General features: G+C 47.5%; 1 protein-coding gene across 2 annotated transcripts in view; it reads right to left on the bottom strand.

Moving 5' to 3' along the window:
- Positions 1–10993: 10993 nt before the first annotated feature.
- SEL1L (SEL1L adaptor subunit of ERAD E3 ubiquitin ligase) overlaps positions 10994–15975 on the bottom strand; it is a 39618-nt gene continuing 34636 nt past the window's right edge. For both annotated transcript variants that reach the window (XM_040975208.1, XM_040975209.1), the window contains exon 21: positions 10994–15010. In XM_040975208.1, coding sequence (XP_040831142.1) covers positions 14816–15010 — 195 coding nt within the window. In that variant the 3' untranslated portion in view covers positions 10994–14815. The remainder of the gene's footprint in view (positions 15011–15975) is intronic.

Here is a 15975-nt window from a genome sequence, read left to right as displayed (position 1 = left end):
CGGGTCCCCCAGAATGAGTTCCAGACTTCTGGCTTTGGCTTGGCCCCGTCTTGATTGCTATAGGCATTGGAGGAGTGAGTCAACAGGCAGAAAGCGTCTTTCCTTGTGTGTTTCTGTCGCTTTTTCCTACCTTGTAATAAAATGAAGACATTTTATGAAATATATGACAACGGAACATACATATTGCATTTTGATAGTTTCTAGGTAGGGTCTGAAAATCAGCAAAGGCTATTAGGCAAAGACTTTGGGAAGAAAGTGAAATAGTTTCAGCCGGTACCTGTTAAAGCTGGAGGACTAGAATTCCAGCTCCTGATGTGGGCTCCTGTACCCAGCCCCTCAGACGTGGCCAGACCACACTGGCCTGTAGGAGACCGTGGGAAGTCTGAGTCTTTTACCCCAGAGGGTCTCTTAGAGGGTCAGCTGTTCCTGCTGTACCCACCGTTACCCTCCCTGGCATTAGCCCCATGCTTCTAACCCAGCTCACCCCCACAAACCCTACTACTTAATCGGGAAGCAACACAACTGATCCTTTCTCTGCATCTCGGCTCATGACTGGACTCCACAGCTTAGAGGTCGGCCTGAGTCCACCTACCAAAGCCAGAGGGGCAGCACTGAGGGGCTGCCTTTTTTTTTTTAAGAACTTATTTATTTATTTGAAAGTTAGAGAAAGGGAGACACGGAGAGATCTTGTATCAGCTGGTTCACACTCCAGAGGGCTACAATATGCAGGCTCAGGGCAGACACAGGCTGAAGCCAGGGGCATCTCCCAGATCTCCCACAAAGGTGGCAGGGGCCCATGCACTGGGGTCTTCCTCCTTCGCCTATCCCAGGCCATCAGCCAGGAGCTGGAATAGGAACAAAGCATGGGGACGTGAACCAGCATCCATACAGAATTCCAGCATTGCAAGCAGTGTCTTTACTTGCTATGCCACAATGCCAGTCCCAGCACTGAATTAGTTTTGAAGATCATGTCTGCAAATACTAAAAGATCGGGTATTGCTGAATTCAAGATGGTGGAAGAACACCACCACGGGTGTGGACTGCTGGCAGCTGTGGACCTGCCTCTACAGTCACAGCACCTCTACTTCATCTGATGCAAATGTCAGTGATCCCCTATGGTTTGGGACGCATAACTTCTTACGAGTTAACCATCACCAAAAAGCCTCCACAAGTTGGGCATCACACTCAAGAATCACAATGCAGAACATCAAATGCTGAGCCCGTGAGTCAGCGTACGGTCAGCACTCACTTAATGGATGTTGGTAGCCATCCCAGGACTAAGTTCAGACCACAGCTTAAACCAAGCTTCAGTGGAACACGCAGAGGCATCAATCAACTGGGTGATGACCTTACAACAGAGAGGGGAAGGATCTAGAACCCTGAGTGTGAGAAGAGATCCTTATTGGTCTCCATGCAGAGAGCGAATCACTAAAAGCAGGGAAATTGGGGAAAATACTTGATATTAGAATATTTGCCAAACAGGAAATGACCCAAGGAAGAGTTACTAAGGCAGGTGTGAAACGTCACCGGGTGAACCACAATGTTGATTGTCGACATGGAGCTATGGGAACTGACTGTGTTTAAACAGAGAAATGGGAATTTTTAGAGAAATTCCATTTGCCAGCTCAGCATGAAGTCTCCTTTCAGTTATGGACTGGAGCCAGGAGCCAGGACCAGGAGCTTCTTCCAGGTTTGCCGTGTGGGTGCAGAGGTCCAAGTACTTGGGTGGTTCTTCACTGCTTTCACAGGCACATCAGCAAGGAGCTGGACTGGAAATGTAGCAGCTGACACTTGAACCAGCACACGTAGGGGACGCTGGCCTCGCCAGCAGCGGCTTCGTCCACTGTGCTACAACACTGGTTCCAAAATTTAAACTTTAGAGTTTGAACAAATGACATACCTACATAGCTCACTTCATATAGTTGGGAGTTTGTTACATCTCTACCGAGTTTTTATTTCACTATAAGCACGCTAAGGTCACTCGTCTCCTAAATTTGTCGTTTACCTGGTCATTTGGCATATAAAAACACATAGAACCATTTTTCTTCCACATTTTTATGCAAAGTGTACCTTTGAAAGAAGAGATTTATTTGTTTGAGTTAGAAAAGCGACAGAAAAAGCAAGTAAGAGAGAGCTTGGTCCATTCCCCAGCTGGTCTGCCACATGCATGCAGGGGTCCAAGCACTAAGCCCACCGAAGACCGACTCCGGCTGCTTTGCTCATGCCATTAGCAAGGAGCTGGACTGGCTGGATCTGAAGCAGCACAGCCGTGACTCAAACTGGCACCCTAAAGGGATGCTGCAGGCGGCACCTTCTGCTATGCCCCAAAACCAGACACTGCATTAAAAAAAAAAAAGTTACCTTATTTGAAAGGCAGAGAAACAGACCATTTTCCCTGAGAAATTTTAATGTCTGACAGATACTGTTTGGTTATGTGCTGTACGCATATCTACACGCACATGTGAAAAGAAAAACAGTTCTTTACGCCTGCCGAGGATCTGTTTTCACGCCGCTGGATGGCGTGAACAGTGTGGGAGTTTCAGGGCCACGACTGCTTCCCGCTTTTGCTTGTAAGGCAGGAAGACAGGTATACAAACGTGTGTGTTTAGCGAGAGGGTTTCACCTGGCAATTCGCTCTCCTAATGCTGGTGAAACCAGGAGCCCAGAGCTGAAGCCAGGCCCCCTCCACAGGGACAGGACCCAGCCCCCAGGTCCATCACCTTACAGCCGGCTTGGAATAGACAATGTGGGACATACACGCCCATCAAAAGGGCCGGCTGCCTAAATGACGCTATATCCAAGGAACACGGGCCTTTACTGCACAAGACATGAGGAATTGCTTCTCTGTGCTGATGGAGGAAACCGCAAGGCACAGCTTATATATGTGTGCAGATAGGTTACGTTGGGGGCCAGTGCTGAGGCCCCCAATCCAGCTTCCTGCTAAGGCGGCAGGGGGAGCTGGCCCCAGTACGGTTAACTCCCTCAGAGAAGACCTGGCTGGAGCTCCAGGCTCCTGGCTTCACACTGGTCCAGCCCTGGAGGCTGCAGCCATGTGGGGGAGTGAACCAGCAGGTGGAAGATCTCTCCCCAGCCATCTCCCTGCCTTTCAAATTAGCACATGAATCGTATCAAACAAGCCAAACCCAGTGACGGGGGTCCTTGTCTAGCTCAGGGTGGGTTCACACACACCGAGTGGGCAGGGGAGAGACCTCATGTGGTTTCACGCTCTCGGGCTCGCACGGAGATGAGGAAGCCACTTCCTCACTGCCTCCAGCTGCTTCCTTTCGTGGTCCCCGTATCGGCTTGTTCGCTTCCTGCAGAACCGCCGGTGGCCCTCGCCAGCCTGCCTGGGACCATCCAACTTCCTGCTTCTGACAGACAGCGGAGACAGTCTCGGTTCCCGTTCAGCATCCAAGCAGCCCGCCACAGGGCTGGGCCCAGGGCAGGGGCTCGGAAACGTCTCACAAACAACCCTGGAGGGTACACAGGCTGCATCCCCACCAGGGGCGGGGCCGAGAGGTATGTGTGGGTGCCGGGCGGGGCCCAGCCAAGGAAGCTGCTCCCTCCCAGGGCAGACGGGCGGGGGTGCGTCTTTCCTGTGTCTTCCTCCCGCGGCTTCCAACCTGCTCTCTAAGTGCACTAAGACGAAGACTCACAGAATAGGAGCTCGGAAGGGCTCTCTTACCAGCCGTTGCAAGGCACCAGGGCCAGTTCACAGGAGTGTCCCTAGTTCCCAAGAGCCTCTTGCTTTGTGTGTTGGAAAAATGCACTAAAAAAGGTGAAAGTCTCCCGAGGACCACTCAGGTCCTGGAGTCTGTGGAGGAAATGACTGATACAGGAGACCATGTGACAAAAGCCTTTGCATGGGGGAACTCATGATGGCCAAGGTTGAAAAGCCAAGGTCACACTGAGTGGCAAGAGACGAACTTCTTGAGGCATTAGAACTCACAGAAATCAATAAATGTGAGCAGAAAACACGATCAATAACAGAAAGACAAGTGCAGGTCCAGTGCCCAATGGTCAGTCTCCCTAATAAAGGAAATGACCTTGAGGGGTCCCGAGTAAAGCTTCTGTCCCATCTGGGCGCTGGTTCGAGATCTGGGTGTTACGCTTCCCATCCGGCTCCCTGCTACTGTGCTTGGAAAAGCAGCGGAGGACGGTCCAGGCACCTGGACCCCTGCATCCACATGGGAGACCAGGACCAAGCTCCAGACTCCCAGATTCCGACTGGCCTAGCCCGTGCCATTGTGGCCATTTGGAGAGCGAAACAGCAGACGGAAGCTGTTTCTCTCTCTGTCTCCTTTTTCTCTTATTTTGCATTTCAAATGAATAAATACATCATAAACAAAAATGCAAACTGCAATCAAGAACATGTGGGAGAGGCTTAGTAGGAAAGAGGGACCACTTTGTTGAAAGGTCCGTTGCCTTCTCCCGGGGGCTCACCTCCCAGCACCCTGCCACTGGAGACGCTTACACAGCAGGCAGCTGCTTCTGGTTGCCCACGCCTCGTGGATGTAAAGAAAACACCCCGGCAGGGAGCATAGCAGGTGTGGGGAGCTGGCCTGTGGGACGTGTGGGCCCTCTGTGGCCAGGCAGACGAAGTGGTCGGCTGAGATGATGTGCGCACACACGTCTGTCCTGGGCGGTGCCAAGGTGTCACCGCTGACAGCGGTCACTCCTGTCAAGAACACGTGGTCCAAGAAGGCTGTCCTGGCCATCCGAGACTGCCTTACCACACCCCCCCCCCCCCAGACCTGGTGGCTTTCACAAGGGAGGCGCCTTCTCCCACACCCCTGGGAGATAGCAGGTGCAGTGTCAGCAGGATGGCGCTCCCTGGGGGTCCCAGGGGAGAAGCTGCTGGTGGCTGCAGGTGTGGCTGGCTCTGTGTCTTCCCAGGTCTCCCTCTGCTTACCCTTCACCGGGGCCCACCCCAACCATCTAGAATAGTCTCTCAGGCTAACGCAGCATACAGTTTCCGGGAGCGAGCACAGGGATCTTTTAGGAAGCTTCCACTGAACTCACCGCGGTTAGATCCGTCTTCGGGAAGGCAGGGGCGGTCGACTCCTTGCCGCCATCCTGTGAGGAAAGCCTGACGGAGTGTCCGCTTGGCAGCTGCCATCGCCGGCTCTGCGTACTTGTTAACGTTCGTGAGGCTTCTGGCCGCGACAACGATTGTGCTGTAGGGGAGCAGAGAACACATGCTCCTCAGATTTCTATCCTCACAACACCCGTCAGAAAACTCGGGAAGATTTTGCTTGTTCCGGTTTCCTTCGCTGCAGCTCTTTGGTGACATCTAGAGGAAAATTGTGGTAACTACAGTCATACCCTCTCACCCCCCCCCCAAAACAAAACAAAACAAAACAAAAACACACACAAACACCCTACACATCAGAGTGGCAACAGCCCTGTGAGTGTGGGACACGTGGCGGGACATCAAGGCAGCTGAAGCAGCTTGGAGTGTTATCCACTGTACGGTACAACCCCGTACTGCTCCCTGTCCTCTGAGAAAATTTATGTTGGACAGAGAAGAGGACGCCGTGGACATCCTGGATTTGTTTCTCCGCACTGCCTCCCTTTCCTTTACATAAACACAGTAAACAGAGGGAGGCCACGGGAGAGGAAGCCACCCGTGACCAAAGCCGTGTGTCATCTCGGGTCACAAAATCCTCAGAGCTCCTGGACACCTCGAGTTTTCCATCTTTCACAGTACTATGTTGCTTTAAGAAAACTCCAGCAAACCCTCAAGAAGCTTGTGGGAAATGGGATTAAGAGGTAAGTTTATTTTTAGTGCAGAAAGTTTTGAAAACCAGACACATGAGGGATCTTCCAAAAGCTTAAGAAAAGCACATATAAAAAAAAGTGTGGATTTCATAAGTTTTTTTTTCTTTCCTCTCAAACTTTTAGTTCCATTTTCCACAAAGTTTCTGCAAACCCTTCACCTGTACACACAACACTGACCCAACAACAGCCCTAGGGAGAAGCTGCAGGCCGTTCAGTCCCAGCTCCTGTGGCGCCCTTGCTGACACAAAGGCTTGCGTGTTGGTACAGAGTGGAACTGCACACTGCCGCCAGCGGGGCCAAGGTTGTCTTGGTTTCTTTTTTGCTGGCGGTTTAAGTACTCGGTGTTTCCTGCTTGCCAGTTGGCAGAGGACTTTGTCAGTTCAAGAGGCCACCTTCAGGGTGTAGAAGGCTGTGCCTGCAGCACGGGCCACAGCCACTGCTCTGAGAGACAGGAGTTGGCGTTCCTGGCCACCCCCCCCCAGCCTGTGAAAGCACCTGCAGGGACATGACCACGTTGCTCTCCCTCTTCTAAGTTGTTTTTTCCTGAAGGGATTTGCCCTGCTTGCTTGGGAATAGGGATTCGTGGACAGGGAATCGAGAGAGTCTCCTGGGAAGCGATGGAGTCACACAGCACCACAGCAGCCCTCCAGGGAAATTTGCATTTAGGCAAATGTTCCCAAGAGCCCTTTCTACATCGTAACCATTATTGATAACGCGATTACTACGGCAAAGCCCATCTGCTATTCAAATGCCCAAGTTTATTAGTGTGTAGGGCAAAATGCCAATCTCTGCACACACACTGGTGGGCAAGAGGGGCGGGTGCCTTGGCTGAGGAGACTCACGGCCAGCAAGGTCCAGACGAAGCAGTCCTGTCATCAGTGATCAGAACAGCGGTCACGGGAAAGCACAGGGCAGTGTGGAGCAGATGGCCCCGTGAGTGCGGGCATGGCAAGTCTGGGCAAAGACCAGGAAGAAGAGGGCCTGGCTGGAGGGCTCCAGTGGGGAAGACGGGCCTGCCTAGGCCTTTGGAGGGAGCAGCTGGTAGAGCTGAATCAGGCACGATGAACACTGCACGGGCATATCCCACCATTAATCTTTGCCACTGACTCAGCTATTTCAGGAAAATGAATGTAGGAGGTCTGGTTGAAAATTTTAGACCAACTGGGCTGGTAGCAGTGCCCTGAGCAGCTCTTAGAAACCGAAGCCAAGCCAGGGAAACAATTTCAGCCTTGAAGATCTTGTGGAGCTGTTCTTTTCTAAATCTTGGGGCTGGGCGTCCGTCCCTGTGCTGCCCCCGAATTCCCACAAGTAACAGCTCAAGTTGGACACAGAGAAGTTACCTGCAGAGCAAGCCCATCAGTAATGAGTTTGCTAACCAGGCATGTGAACTTGTGGATGCCATGGAGGAAAATGCAGATCTGTCACGGTGGCAGTCTAGTCCCCAAGATGGACACCGAGCGCAGCCCAGGCCAGCCTTCCAGTGGCAGGTGGAGTCAGCCACTCCACCTGCCACCCTGACCACGCAGCAGCAAGAAACACTGTGTCTAGGGCTCCCTCCACCCAGCTATTGCAATTCTCACTCCAAGACAAATTTTATCTCCTTGTATACAATTGGAAGACGGTGCTGCTGGCCAGTTCCCTGCTGCTTTGGCCACCTCAGCCCGGACACAATACACCTGCCAGACATGGGAGTAAACAGGAGCTCTCTGGGTGTTCTGGTCCCAGCACATGTCCAGTGGAAACCACTCAGACCCCAGGCCATGTGACTCATCCGGAGGCGGTGAAGCACAGTATTTCACATCTTCAGGACTGCTGAGCAGCCGTGCATGCCACGGCAGCATGCCACTGTACGTGTGGCTGAGAGTGACCCGTAACCGGTAGAGTGTGGCTGCTTCATGGCTGTCCTGACTCCTCACCACTGTGGTCACATCCCAATTATAAGGCTTATAAGACTATGGGAAGGAGACATGGGAGAGTGGACAGTAACCTTGTACAGTCAAGACATTGCTTAAGTTCCAGTTTTGTGATGAGTTTCATCGATGGTCTTGATCAGCTTCGCCTTTCCAGGTCTGCGTTCCCCTTTGTTAAGTAGCAATGTGTCGAACAGCACTGATTTCATGAAGTCACTGACGCACGTGAAGCAGTCGGTGGCTGTCACATGTTGTGTTCGAGCCTCATGAGGAAGAGGATCCCAGAGGAAATTCTTACACTCCTCTTTAAACCCTTTCTCGGATTCATTCACACCTCAGGTTCACGGTACATTTCGGTGTCTGGAACACGGTAGGCCACTAATGAAGGCTATTGCATGAGTGACTAAATGAAGCTTGATGTTTTCAACTTGAAGACTCGTCGCTTTAACATCCAGGGCAGCTATGTGTATAAAATGTTTGGAGTCAGCTATTCTTGGCAGTTCAGCCCCCTGGGCATCTGGGACGCCTCCAGGACTATCCACCCCGTGCCAACAGTCTCATGCCCCGGATAACTGTGTACTCTGAGCGTCCGTCCCCTCTCAGCACTCATCCTACTGGCCTTTGCAGTTCAGGGGCATTCAGGGGGCGCTGGGGACCATCATTAACCTCTTCTAGGAAAGGAACACTTATCTTTGGAGGGTTACTGGGAGAATCATCTGGGTGTATCAAGAGCCAACTACAGGGCCCAGCGGCGTGGCCTAGCGGCCAGGGTCCTTGCCTTGAATGCACTGGGATCCCATATGGGCGCCGGTTCTGATCCGGGTGGCCCCACTTCCCATCCAGCTCCCTGCTTGTGGCCTGGGAAGGCAGTCGAGGATGGCCCAAAGCCGTTGGGACCCTGGACCAGCGTGGGAGACCTGGAAGAGCTCCTGGCTCCTGGCTTTGGATTGGCGCAGTACTGGCCATTGTGGTCACTTGGGGAGTGAATCATCAGACAGAAGATCTTCCTCTCTGTCTCTCCTCCTCTCTGTACATCTGACTTTGCAATAAAAGTAAATAAATCTTAAAAAAAAAAAAGAGCCAACTACAGCTTGTAGAGGTTGTCTCTAGTTCCTTCTTTACACTTGCACAATTAAACAGCAGCAATAGGTTTAATGGAATGCAATTCAGTTTTTCTGTAGTTAAGTGATGGTTTCAGCCCTGTGTATGGGCCTTCTTCTTATCTATTCCAAGGCATAAGTGCCCTGTCCAACTTTACTCTTTGCTGAGACCTAACGGAACCTGAGAACGCCAAGAATCCCTTAAGCTATGACATTTTAAGCACTCTTAAGCCTCACATGAGTGATAACAGTCAGTAATTAGATAAACAAGGTTTCTGCCATGATCAGGCGCTTGCCTTTGAGACAATGGAGGCTGTTATTCACAGCTTTATTGGGCCCTTGCACAGGGCGTCTATCAGGGACACACTGCTCCGTTTCTCTCCAGAAGTCAATGTCCCTGCACTCTGTAGCATGTGACCCACCAGTATGTCCATACAGCATGACATGAAAAGGACACACACGTGCAGATCAGCAAGATCGAAATGCATTCGACTAACACACGTGCGGATGGAAACCGCTGGAAGCTTCCCTGCGCTCCTCACTTGCGACTCCCCCCAACTCCCCAACCATTTTAAAAGGAGACTTTGTTCCATGCGAGACAAATTCAATTAATCAGATTTTCCTAAGAAAGGTACCTTGTGGTAAGCCTGTGGGTTGTGTGGGGAAACCCAGAGGGCCAATGTTGAAACCCACAGCTGACTTTCACACCTTGAAATAAATCAGTTTCCAAAAAGGAGGTTTCTGTTGTTCATATTTAAACCTTGTCCCATGCACAGCTCAATGACAGCTTCATTTTCAAAGTCAGAATCCTTCCTCCAGAGTCCTCAATCTCCCATCTACAAGACTTTGGAGGAATTCGGTCCAGTCCTGAGAAGCTGATTCATAGAGTTCTACTGGGTGACGGTGAGGAGCAAAAGGAACTGGACTGAGCAAGGACAAAAATAATTTCACAAATATTCCCATGTGAGTTGACTCATCTCATTCTAGTTAGCTGCTGTAAGTCAAAATTACGTGGGGTTTAACACGAAGTTCAGCCTACTAGCCCAGAGATCATTTGTTCTTTAGGAAAATCAGTTCTGCTCAAAATATAACAACAACAATACATTACCAGTGGCCAGCTTTTAGCCAGAATGGTGGAATTTCAGGATGAGCTTGTTCATTCTGACAGTTTTTAAGAGTCATGGCAGAACTGACACAAGAAACACGCAGAGGTCACGGCCCAGCCGTACTTGTGTCAAGCTGGCAGATTCTACAGCTCTGTGGTTGCTTCTTGGTTTGAGGAAGATACCCAGAAAATAATTTCCCTTCTGCTTCCCACTGTTTGTTACATAAGTTACTTTCAGCATTCAACTTGCACATACCTCATGCACACGCTCTCCGTATGAGCCAATGTGAAAGCTGCTGTCATTCACCCCAGTCAGCGTCCCGATGGAGCTGGAGTCTCGTCGCGCTGTCACTGAGTGGCACACGCTTCATGTTCAAGACGCATCAAAGGCGGTGAGTGGGAACAAGTGCCACGTCCAGCTCCAGCCTGTGGACGCGACAGGGCTTCCACCTCACTGGCCTTCACTTTGTTTTTTTGGCCTAAGGTCAGTGATGGTTACCCAGCAGACTGAATATGCTGAGAAGTAAAAATCAGCATCCACTTGTTACAACTTGCATCATCGTGATTTTAACCCAAGGATATCCTAAGATGAAATATTTTACTTCTAGTGCCTTTTGGCACTGGCTATTAGGGGAGTGACGAGCCAAATATATAGCCCACTTATAATTTGTCTTGTGTATAAAGTTCAGGCCTGGTTTAGTATTTTCTTTATAATTTCCTCTCTCTTCTTGTTCTAAATAAGTTTTATCAGTTTATATACATAAACCTTATAATCAGGCTAAGTTAAAAATAACTCATGCATACTATACACATCACAGATGGATTCAGGAAAAAAATACATATTTAAAAAATGGTGATGTTGGTTAGAAAATCTATATTGTCCTTTTAAGGCAATATTAGACTTACAGGAATCTGAATTTCAGGTGCTAAAAGTGAAAAAAGAAAATGGATTCAAATAACCACATATGTTTCCCTGAAGTTCTTTCTCAAAAGGTTCATTAAGAAGTGGAAGCATTCAGTTTAAAAAAAAGAATAAAAGAAAAAAAAAAAAAAAGAAGTGCAGTTGGGGGTGGGGTGGTATATTACAGTATCCAGGGTAACCAGAGGTGGATCTTTATTTCACAAGGTTCAAGATACAGTACAAAACAAATCTGTACAACTCTCTATTAACAGGATCTGTGTACACAATTATATTACACTTCACCACCCTTTATACTGTGTTTCATTAAATACAAAATAAATTTACCAAAAAAAATGTCTACCATGGTGTTCCTTCACAATGCCAGCTTACAGTTTTCTTTTTAAACTTCCTCTCCTAAATATTTATAGTGGTTATGCCTTGATCATTATCAGCATCTCAGTCAGTCTGTTTGTCCAAACAGGAAAACCAGCATTCTCTGAGATGGCTCCCTGCACACAACCACGAGATCCTTGCCACGCACACAATGTCAGATTTTCACTTGGGTCAAATAGTCACTTTAAAATGCAGAACATTTTTACCTGTTTTAAACTCTCTCGAAATACCGTAACAATGGAGAAATTTTCCTTCTTAGTGAAACTTGCATCATTTAAAAACCAGGTAGTGCCAAAGACAATATAGCATCCAGATATTTTTATTTTCACTTACATGTAAGAGTGATGACCAATGAAAAATATCTGTATGAAAACAGAAGAAGTTTTCTTTTGCTCTGGTTATTTCATGCATGCTGCTAGTCACAATACTGTGTAATGTATGTCGGACTGACTCTCAGAACAAATGCTAGCCGTCACTGGAACAGACAGCCGTGCTCCCCTGGCAGGTGGAGGGCTGCTGGCCTGACGCATCTCCTCTGAAATGTGCAGGTGATGGATCAGTCCTTTCCAGAAAGGAAGTTTCTGCATGTCTAGTTAGACATTAATAAACACGCTACACACAAGGAATTGTGGTTTTCATTCATAGGCCTCCATGCACACTTCCAACATAACAGTTTTAAGAACACGGGGAACAGAGCAGGGAGCGAAAACAAAGCAAGATGAAATGAAAAGCCGCCCAAATTCCCAATATATAACAAATCTCTAAGCTTCCTGGAGGCACGAACCAGCTCTTCAACTGAATAACTCATCGGATCATCACCAGGACACTGCTGAAATTTTTCTAAAGCTTCACAACAGTATAGAAATAAAATAGTGGTAAAACTTACAAATTAGTCTTTTATGTAGAGCATCTCTTGATACTCAAGCTGTCAAGATTAATGATTCACACGTTAGTCTGATTTAAGTCCTGAATAACAAAGTTGGAAAGCTTTGATTTACTTTTTTTTCTGTGCCATTTGACTAATAATAAGGGAAGCCTCACCCAGGAAACAGAAACAACAACATCAGGCAAAAACAAAAACGAAAACAAACAAGGAGCTGGGGGAGGGAGAGGAAAAGCACCAATACTACCTTTGTCCGACAGAACAGCAGCAACACCGACACACTCGAGATCCTGAAACAGCTGGCTAAGCAACACCCCAGATGCACAAGGAAAGACTGGCTTAAGTTAGAATTCTACTGTCATCCCCCGTTGCAAGGCAGGAAGACTCTAAGACTATCAAGGAAGATGAGCTACCAGAGAGAAATGAAACCACACTCTGTTAAGTCTAAACTCTAACATTAAAACTCCTGAATCCTGGAGTTAGTTTAATGTCACTGACATTAACTAGCTTTAGTTATTGTCACTTTATTCAAATGGATGCCATTTGATTAGGTAAATATTGAGCATTATTTTTAGGAGAAAAGCCTAACCTAGTTCCTCTTAGGTACCAACGTCCCATTAACAAAACAAGAAAAAAGGGAGCAAAGAAAGTCTTTAAGAACAAATTATGTTACATAAACTATTCCAAACTTCTGGTAGCCAATGACCCAGAGTGAAACACAAGATGGGAGGAAGTTGAGAAAAGGATATCCGAGCTAGGACTGGTAAGAAAGCGGATAAAGCAAGGGACAAACTTGAACAAGGCTGCCCTTTCCCCTCTGGCCTCAGGTCGTGCACACTGCTTTAAGCAAACATTTCTTAGAGGGAAGTAAAGAGATTTAAAAAGAAGAAGGAGTTCCTAAAGGATTTAGTAGATGGATGGTGGAGGAAAAACAAGATGCAAGTTGACAGTCACCTCAATTTCAAGGTCAAAGAAAACAATATAGCTTCTTCGGAATGAAGTGCGGCTGCTCCAATGGATTATACTTACACTTCTGAAGAGAAGAGGCAGTGCAGATAGCTCGGCACTACATCAAGGGCACGCAAAACGCGAGGGTTACAAGCCTTGAGGTTCCCCAGAACCGCCCACCGTCGCACTTCCCATTTCCTAACCTTCTCACGTGTAGTTCTCTCTGTGACAATCTCTGTAAAGTTACATGCGACTATCTAGGAGGAAGCTTTTCTCAATAGTTTCCCATAATCATCTAAACACAAAAATAGTAGACAATTTTATATGTAAAGCCTTCCATGTTCATTCTGGATTAATTTAGTTCTAAATACAATTCCAAGTTCAAACACTCAAGGATTACAATTCTGCAAGTAGCAAACTCTTCACCTCTTCTGGAAGATGGGTGATTATGGGAAAACAGTTTATTCTAAGTAGACTGTCAGGAGGCATAAAAAGCTTGCTTGCTTTCTAATGCAGTCTTAGGCTGGTGAACACCACTTGACAGTGGAAGGAAATATAAATTCGGTTTAATTCTTCCATTTATGTGATCATGGGACCTCAGTTTAGTTGTTGTTTTACCACCCCTTAGTATTTCATCACATGACTCTGAAGTGTAGCAGCCTTGATTTTTCTAACCCTAGCAGGAGGACAATGGTGAGGTCAAAAGTTAAGCAGGCAGGTGCTTTTCTACTGTGATACAGACTGCCAGAGAGAAGGATCTATGTGAACAGGCTCCAGCTTGTGTCTACCGTGTAGTCTGATCCATGTCGGATTCTCTGTCAGACACTTTGAGTATAGTTAGGGTAGTCCGTGTATGCCCCATGTTGGGTGATCTGTTAATTTTGTGTGATAAGAAACAGAAATTAAAATTAGTCCTGGGAACAAATCCTTCAACGTTTGGGAAAGTGTCTGTGATCTTGGTACCTCATTACCCAGAGTTCTTCCTTCTCCCATTTAGTCAGTCCGTCCTCTGGCTCTAGCGTCAAGGCTCCACATACTCCGAACAAGCTCATTACAGAGCGTAGGTGGGGTGATTCACATGTTAGTGCAAGGAGTCACACAGTTTTACACACTTCTCATTTCAAAGAGGTGAGGTTCACATAGAATTCATTAACCACACCTCTCAGTCTCTGAAGGAGGGAAGTATAGGACGTATAGTACAAAGTAGGACAATCACCAACAGGAAGAAACCTCTCAAACTTTTTAAAATAACAAATATGCAGAATACATATACTGCATCGGGACTAGCCAAAGTTTCTCAGTTGTCACAGTTCCAAAGCCCTTTTTTTTTCTTGTAACTTAAAAAATCGATTCTGTTTTTAGACTTTCAAATATCTTAAAGGTTAAATCTGCAATGAATTGGGCTTTCCTTTTTAGGACGATCGGATCGGTTTTTACTGCCAATGCACAAGACTTCAAAGATGGCTTAAGAACTTACGCACACCAGAATGGCAGGCCCCGAGAGAGAGAGCTGGATGCAGCGAACGTCACTTTGAGTGTCTTTCTTGTTTCCAATGGAAAACAAAAGAAAAGAGGAAAGCCACGGAGAGCTGTTATTCCATATGGCACTGAGACAAACATTCAACTTAGTTTAGGTGAGAGTTACTCATCCCTGAAAATAAAGGCATCAGATTCTAAGCAGCTTTAGAATTCCACGCTTTTGGTGCTTCTTCCAGGAGGGGCCACTGATCCAAAGTCCTAAGCCAAACCCAAGTGTTCTCAGCAAAGGCCGACCGAGGCTGGGAACAGTGTCTGTCACTGTGCTGCCCCCTCCTGCTGGGGCGGTGCTGGCCGGGGTCCAGGGGGCCGGGGCCCGGGCATGTCCTGGTGCTGCCGCTGCCTGTATGCTATGACTGTTCCCAGAAGCAACGCAATGACGGTCATAAGGTAAAGGTCCCACTCTGGTCCCAACAGCTGGTCCATATCCAGATGGGTGAACATATCTCGAATCTTAAAGGAAAGTAATACAAAATAGTTAGTGTCACTACAGTGTGCGGGGAGGAACTGGCTGAACAGAGTTTGTATTTTATAATTGCTGGTGATGTACGGTGTCTCACGGGGTACTTTCCATCATTCATCTAGTGTACTGATTACCAGGCATTTTTCACAGAAAATATTTGAAAAGAAACCTGAGACAGCAGTGGACGAGGAGAAGTCTGTACCTGGACACTCTGGTGCAGCCTAGCTACAGAGAAAACTCATTAAAAGGCTCTGGGTTAACTACAAGCACAGCTGACCCCAACACTACAGGAATCCAAACGTTGAACAGCTGAATAAACAGTGCCTCTTGGTTAGGATTGAGCAGGTGAATTTGCACTTAAATGTTATATTCTTATTCACTGGTATTTTAATGGTCTTGGTGTCATTTAAAAGAAGTTACCCTGACACTGTCTGGGGTATACAACGGTCATGGAGTGTACAGACACAGAGTGTGGCCCTTCCTATGCATAACAGTGCACTTAACAGAGCCCCACGCTACATATTCATAAGTGCAGATGCTAAACTGTTCTGGGGAAAAGATTTACAAGAAACTCGGTTTCCTGGGGAAAGACCAGAACTGTTTGACTTGCTTGTTATCTCTACCTACCAAGTTTTTTATTTATTTATTTTTCCATTGGAATATGTGGGTGGTAGGATTACGGGATATTTTATTATTGCTGTTATACTTCTACATGCAAACAAACAGCAAAGATATGATATACTCCTTATGGTATAGGATTGTATACGATTGGACTCTAGCCAATCGTTTCATAATGGTTAAAACTGTGGGAGACAAGAGTCTGAACCAGCCCTGATGGAGAAGCAGTCAGCTGCCACATGACTAGCTTTCTACTGACAGAAAGATCAGCTGAGTTAGCAGAGGGTCCAGCACACGCTGCAGGACACTAAGCAGGTGCAGCAGATGACACGTGCCC

Source organism: Ochotona curzoniae, unplaced genomic scaffold (genome assembly GCF_017591425.1).
Source record: "Ochotona curzoniae isolate NIBS_2020 unplaced genomic scaffold, NIBS_Ocur_1.0 contig_2688, whole genome shotgun sequence".
Taxonomy (NCBI): domain Eukaryota; kingdom Metazoa; phylum Chordata; class Mammalia; order Lagomorpha; family Ochotonidae; genus Ochotona; species Ochotona curzoniae.
This window is presented reverse-complemented; position numbering and strand designations above follow the sequence as displayed.